Genomic DNA, 7,500 nt, shown 5'->3' on the forward strand with positions numbered 1-7,500 from the left:
CAGAGTTGGACATGACGCCCGAAGCGCAGGGGGACCTGGAGACTCACCAGCGTGTCAGGGCTGCCCTGGGAGATGAAGGAGTGGGACTGGTTCTTAGGGACCACGGCCTTCACCAGAGCAACACCGTCACTGATGCCCTGTAACAAGAGAACAGGACAGTCAGTCAGAGAGGGAATCAATCACACACACCGAACACACACACACACACACACACACACACACACACACACACACACACACACAAATCAGTAATCCTACTGTATCCTGCACCAGTAAGACCCAAGTCCTCACTGATCTCCACATAGATAGTCAATCATACACACACACACACACACACACACACACACACAGAAAAGTGCTCACTGACCTCCACAAAGAAGGACTTGAGTTCGGTGACATGCTCGAAGATGCTGAGGGGGCAGCCATCCAGCCGGGCCTTCCTCCTCTCCAGCTCCTCCAGTGACAGACGCACAGGATGGGGCTCCTGGCCAATCACAGACAAGGGTCAGCCAGGGTCACCAGTCAATCAAACACATCAGCCAATCATAGCCAAGGGTCAGCCAGAATCACCAGCCAATCAAATCCACCAGCCAATCCCATCCAGCTATTAACACAGCTCTTGCCAATCCCAACACTGAGGGGTCAACCTGAACCTCTGAGGTATCTAAAGCTCTCGTGTGGCGTGTGTGAGCATTAAACTGACCCATCCACCAAGGCTTGTGCTGAGAATCTTGCTCATGGTATGAAAGCAACACGATGTACTATTTTACCTTAACATGATGGCTCAAACTCATTCTGATGTTACACTGACTTAACATGTGGAGAATGGAGTCTCTAACCCGGAACGCCTGGTACTGCACTATGGAATGCTATGGAAGCGGGTAGGAGCAGGACCCAGGCATCTGTTTAGATGAACTGGGAATGCCCTCAGGGCTACATGGGTACCCATTACATTGAACATTGAGGAAACGGGGAATTGTGTTTTAAATTACTTTAAATTAGCAAATAGATTTTGCCAGGTGATTAAATAAGCTTTAGACTTTGCCTGTCATTTAAATGAAGGCCCCACATGTCACAGGATCTTACCTTGATCAGCTGGCACGGAGTCTGGCCGAAGTTACTGATCATCCCCTCCAGAGCCTTACGTTCTTTCTCATCAGTAATGGCGTCCAGATCCACCGCCCCTGAACACACACATACACACACACTCATTACTAATCTGTACGCTATAGTGCCCTTACTCATCATTAAGCAGAGAAGCAATATAGCATTCGCATAACAATTTAGTATAACTAGCATCTGTACATTCATAAGTGAATTACAGTAGCTTTAGCATAACTAGCATCATAACATTTGTAAGTGCTGCAATGTAACATTAGCATACCTGCAAGCATCCGTACCGTCATACGTGCATTGATACATTAGCATTAGCATAACTAACATCCGTACCTTCATAAGTGCATTGATACATTAGCATTAGCATAACTAGCACCCGTACCTTCATAAGTGCATTGATACATTAGCATTAGCATAACTAGCACCCTGCACCTTCATAAGTGCATTGATACATTAGCATTAGCATAACTAGCATCCATTGCCTTCATAAGTGCATTGATACATTAGCATTAGCATAACTAGCACCCGTACCTTCATAAGTGCATTGATACATTAGCATTAGCATAACTAGCACCCGTACCTTCATAAGTGCATTGATACATTAGCATTAGCATAACTAGCACCCGTACCTTCATAAGTGCATTGATACATTAGCATTAGCATAACTAGCATCCGTACCTTCATAAGTACATTGATACATTAGCATTAGCATAACTAGCACCCGTACCTTCATAAGTGCATTGATACATTAGCATTAGCATAACTAGCACCCGTACCTTCATAAGTGCATTGATACATTAGCATTAGCATAACTAGCACCCGTACCTTCATAAGTGCAGTAGTAAAAGACGTTGAGGGCCTCCACTGCAGCCGGGCCTCTTTGCTTGTACCCAAAAATCAGATCGATCCATTCATGGAGATGGGCAGAGACATACTCAGACTCCTATAACACACACACACACACACACACACACACACACACACACACAGAAGCTGGTTAATATACTTTAATTTCTTGGCTTTAAATAACTCTAGCTGAGACAAATGACCTTCAGAGCAGTTTGGACCAGCAGGGGGCGTAGACACGCTGTACATGAGCCCGGTGGAGGGGCTGTGAGAACGAGTGTGTGTGTGAGCGTAAGCGAGTGTGTGTGTGTGTGTGTGTGAGCGTGTGTGTGTGTGTGTGTGTGTGTGTGTTACTGGAACAGTGAGGGAGCATGTGAATATTAAGTGACTTTGCTCATGGATTAAGGCATTATTAGGGATCAGGTGACTAATTCTTCCCATATTTCTGTTAGAAGGAAGGTTAAGTAGGCAGACTGCAAATGAAAGGTCCTGTATAAACTGGTACACTGGATGGTGTTAAAACAGGTCGTCTCTGTGCAGTCGGCAGCTACAGCAGTGGTTCTCAAATTTTTTCTGTCATTCCCCACTTTGGAGGTGAGGAATTTTCAAGCCCCTCCTGACCCCATCAACCCGGCAAAATGGAAACGTTAAAATATATTTTTTTCTACCGTTTTGGTTCCACATTACTTTTCTCGTCTCGGTCTATGATCAATCTATGATCCTCCTCGTCATAAAAAGAAAAGGCATTATCAAAGATAGGCACAAAAAAACACATGTCCTCCTGTTTCTCCCGCCCCACCTGTCATGTCTCTATTCCCCACTAGAGGGGGCCGCCCCACACTTTGAGAACCACTGTGTTACGGGAAGTTCCAGGGAAACGTGGGCGTTACATAGGACGTCTTAAGCACTTGGTTCTTTCTTAAAGCGAATCAGTGAGCCGGAACTGTGTTGGAACAGAACCCGTTTAGAATCATGGGATATTTCCCAGCGGGGGCAGTGTCAGGGAGTGTTGTTGAAGATGAGTGATGGGGTTGTCATGGCGATCCCTAACCAGAGCTTTCCGGTGTTTGTAGATGAAGTCCTCCGGGGATTTGGCCCATTTAGGCAGGATGACGTCATTAACCCGCTCCTTTGAGATCTGCAGCCGGCCCAGGTCAAAACCTACAGCATGGAGCAGGGGAGGGGACAGAGAGAGAGAGAGAGAGAGAGAGAGAGAGAGAGAGAGAGAGAGAGATGAGAGAGAGAGATGAGAGAGAGAGATAGCGAGAGAGAGGGAAAGAGAGAGAGAGATAAGAGAGAGAGAGAGAGATGAGAGAGAGAAAGAAGAAAGAGAGAGAGAGAGAGAGATGAGAGAAAGAAGAGAGAGAGAATAGGAAAGAGAGAGAGAGAGAGAGAGAGAGAGAGAGAGAGAGATGGAAAGATGGGGTAAAGGAAGGAGGAAAGTGACAATGAGAGGAAACACATCAGGACCCTGGCCAGCAAGAAGGAAAATATTGGCATGGCTGTGTGTGTGTGCAAGTGTGTATGTGTGTATGTGTGTGTGTGTATGTGTGTGTGTGTGTGTGTGTGTGTGTGTGTGTGTGTGTGTGTGTTTAGCTGAGGCTTCTAGGAAGTCCCACCATTCTGGTTCTCCAGGAACTCCGGGAAGTAGAAGAATTCTGGGATGAGCTCTTTGACGTCGTTGGGATTGTCAATCAGAGTCTGCCATGTGGCCGGGATGGAGTGGAACTGCCGATCCGCACAGTCAAAGCTGCAGGACACACACACACACTTAACATTTTTCTTTATTACAAAGTGGAACTGAGGACACAGCATCTAAACTGTGCCAGGTGAGTGAATAGAGAAGCTTCTCAAAGACCTGGAACATTCTAGAGAGTTCTACAGAGTTCTAGAGCATTCTAGAGCGTTACAGAGAGTCACTCACCGCCCACTCTGCAGCTGGATGTGCAGGGAGGTGAATGGTTCGACCCGGATGAGGTAGTGCATCACCCCCGCCGCGTTGGAATAGTGTGTCCCGTAGTGGAAGCGGTCGATGGTACCCGTGGGGTCCTCGAAACTCTCGTACCTGCAGACAGCAAACCAGAATAGCAGAGTTACCACACCGTGTGTGTGTGTGTGTGTGTGTGTGTGTGTGTGTGTGTGTGTGTGTGTGTGTGTGTGTGTGTGTGTGTGTGTGTGTGTGTGTGCTCTGGAGAGGAGGAAGGCTAGACTAGGATTCAGCTGAATCTCTCCTCCAGCTGGAGAACTCCATTCACATCTCCATCTAGGATCCTGCTTACCGCTTTAGTCATGCCATCATTGCTCACGCATGCAACATGCAAAGATATTCAAACTTGAGTGTGGTGTGTGTGTGTGTGTGTGTGTGTGTGTGTGTATGACTTCCTCCAACCATGATCTGATTCCCGTAGGAAAACAGGAAGGTATTGAACAGCGGTCCCTATTGTTTTGGTGTTTGGGTAGCTATGAAACAAACGTTTGCCTTAAATCCCTTTGAGGAGCACTCACAGGCCTGGGTTTAGGAGCACTCACAGGCCTGGGTTTAGGAGCACTCACAGACCTGGGTTAAATCCCCTTGAGGAGCACTCACAGGCCTGGGTTTTTTCACATCACATGCAGCCATAGATTATGTGACGTTCTGAACAATGCCAGCTAAGATAAACAAGTTTGGTTGCCAAGTAACATGCTGTTCTATCACTCACAGCTGTGTGGTGTGAGATATCAGCATAGAGACTCCTAGTCATAGGCTACGGTAACTGTGTGCTGTCGAGTGATTGGTGGACTCACTTAGCCTCCTAAGCCTATAGGCTACAGTAACTGTGTGCTGCCGTGTGATTGGTAGACTCACTTAGCCTCCTAATCCTATAGGCTACAGTAACTGTGTGCTGTCGTGTGATTGGTGGACTAACTGGGTGCTGTTGTGTGATTGGTGGACTCACTTCTCTCTGACGGCTTTGGCATTCCGCTCGTTGAGCACGGCGATGGGCTTGGACAAATCTCGGAACACGCGTGGGTCCGAAAGATCCAACTCTTCTGATGTGTAGTCAGACAGGATCCATGGGAACTGGACATGGAACAGCACACACACACACACACACACACACACACACACCAACACACCAACACACCAACACACACACAAGCACAAAACAGTTAAACACTGTATCTAGCATTGACCTGTGAGTGTTTTGATAGATGGTGCTGTCCAAAGAGGCAGACCTACCACAGGGTACTGGGCCAGGTTGTTATAGGTGCGGCCGGCAATGGTGTTGAGCTGCATCAAGTAATCAAAGTTGGAGATCTCCCGGTTCACCCATTTCTGACCAGGAGAAGAGCGCAGGCCAAACACACACACACACACACACACAAAGATACACAAACCACAAACACACACTCACACTCACACACTCACACACACACACACACACACACAAGAAAGAGACCAGGTCAGTTTGAGTTCAACTCCCTCAAAAACTCAGTGTCACTTTGAGGTTTTGATTAAAATGATTATATTTGACCAACATTCTAATCTGTTCCCTGTTACATGTTTATGTTGTTTTTGTATTTGTGTGTCGCTTTGGACAAAGGCGTCTGCAAAATCCCATAACTATAGCAATGACCATAAAATGTGACCATTTCACTTGACCCCCGTGACCCCTCCGTGACCTTTGCCCTCTGACCTGCGTGAGGCCTGATGTCTTGAGAAGCTCCTGAGGAGAGCGAGTTCCATACAGAGAGGGGGATCGCAGCAGCAGCAGCCTGTTATACACCTTATTACGGGCCTGGAACACACACACACACACACAGCCTGTTATACACCTTATTACGGGCCTGGAACACACACACACACACACACACACACACACACACACACACACACACACACACACACACACACACACACACACACAGCAACAGCCTGTTATACACCTTATTACGGGCCTGGAACACACACACACACACACACACACACACACACAGCAACAGCCTGTTATACACCTTATTACGGGCCTGGAACACACACACACACACACACACACACACACACACACACACACACACACACACACAGCAGCAGCCTGTTTTACACCTTATTTATACACCTTATTACGGGCCTGGGAGAGAGAGAGAGAGAGCGGTGGAGACAGACAGCTTCCCACCTCCTTCTTGAAGTTGAGGAAGTAGTTGGTCTGGTCGATGAGGAAGATCTCCAGAGCGGAGCGACGCAGGTTGTAGCGACGCAGGTGCACCTCTCGGATCTGAGACAGCGGCCACTTGAAGTCCTGACCCACACCTGAGGCCACCACAACACACCGCACCACACACAGGAAACAGGAAGCAGGAAGCAAACATAATATCACTTACATGTATAGGAACTAAGTATAAGTATGAGTATATATACTCTTTTGATCCCTATATAAGTATAAGTATGAGTAGATATACTCTTTTGATCCCTATATAAGTATGAGTATATATACTCTATTGATCCCTATATAAGTATGAGTATGAGTATGTATACTCTTTTGATCCCTATATAAGTATGAGTATAAGTATATACTCTTTTGATCCCGTGAGGGAAATTTGGTCTATGCATTTATCCCAATACGTGAATTAGTGAAACACACTCAGCACACAGTGAACACACAGTGAGGTGAAGCACACACTAATCCTCAAGCAGTGAGCTGCCTGCAACAACAGCGGGCCGGGGAGCAGTGAGGGGTTAGGTGCCTTGCTCAAGGGCACTTCAGCCGTGCCTACTGGTCGGGGTTCGAACTGGCAACCCTCCAGTTACAAGTCCGGAGCGCTAACCAGTAGGCCACGGCTGTCCTAACTTACTGCATACAACTTACTACCTTTCAGTAAACATCAGTGTGTGAGCAGTGTGCAGCATGCCGCTTGGGAAACAGCCCTCTGGGGCTGGCAGTGGCCTGAGCTCTTTCTCAATCTCCTAATCTCAATCTAATCCCAGTCCTGCAGATCTTCTCTCAGGGGGCTGATCTAGTTGGATTTGGTGTCTGGATCCCTATCATAGTTAATAAAGGCATAACATCTCTCTCTCTCACTATGTATTATGAGTATGTTGTCTGTGTGTGTGTGTGTGTGCTGTCTGAGACAGGCCCGTAGTAAGGTGTATAACAGGCTGTGTGTGTGTGTGTGTGTGTGTGTCAGAGAGAGAGATGTGTATAATTTATGTATGTGTTATGTGTGTGTGGGTGTATGTGTGTGAAAGAGAGAGATGTGTTTTACTCATGTGTGTGTGTGTTCAGTACCCTCCTCCTTCTCTGTGCTGCTGTCGTAGAAATAGATGTGTTGTGTGGTCAGTTCCAGGCGTCCAGGGAACACGTCAACTACAGTCACCAGCTCGCAGTCCTCCCACAGCACCAACTTCTCCTTCTGGCTCGCCTCCTCCGCCTCCTCCGCCCTGAGAGAGAGGGATAGAGAGAGAGAGAGAGGGGGGGTGGAGAAAAGAGGGAGAGAGAGAGTGAGGGGGGAGAAAAAGGGGACAGAGGAGGGAGGGGGAGAGAGAGATAGATAGAGAAG

At 47.4% G+C, this 7,500-nt stretch overlaps 1 protein-coding gene across 1 annotated transcript in view; it reads right to left on the reverse strand.

The window, feature by feature from the left end:
• Nucleotides 1-7,500, reverse strand: part of nbeal1 (neurobeachin-like 1) — a 71,175-nt gene that overhangs the window by 10,857 nt on the left and 52,818 nt on the right. Inside the window, 12 exon segments of the mRNA XM_048235711.1 lie at nucleotides 48-137; nucleotides 368-484; nucleotides 1,087-1,184; nucleotides 1,942-2,059; nucleotides 3,014-3,123; nucleotides 3,582-3,712; nucleotides 3,887-4,027; nucleotides 4,899-5,023; nucleotides 5,183-5,278; nucleotides 5,640-5,741; nucleotides 6,120-6,253; nucleotides 7,230-7,381. Coding sequence (XP_048091668.1) covers nucleotides 48-137; nucleotides 368-484; nucleotides 1,087-1,184; nucleotides 1,942-2,059; nucleotides 3,014-3,123; nucleotides 3,582-3,712; nucleotides 3,887-4,027; nucleotides 4,899-5,023; nucleotides 5,183-5,278; nucleotides 5,640-5,741; nucleotides 6,120-6,253; nucleotides 7,230-7,381 — 1,414 coding nt within the window.

This window comes from Alosa alosa, chromosome 23, assembly GCF_017589495.1.
Source record: "Alosa alosa isolate M-15738 ecotype Scorff River chromosome 23, AALO_Geno_1.1, whole genome shotgun sequence".
Taxonomy (NCBI): domain Eukaryota; kingdom Metazoa; phylum Chordata; class Actinopteri; order Clupeiformes; family Clupeidae; genus Alosa; species Alosa alosa.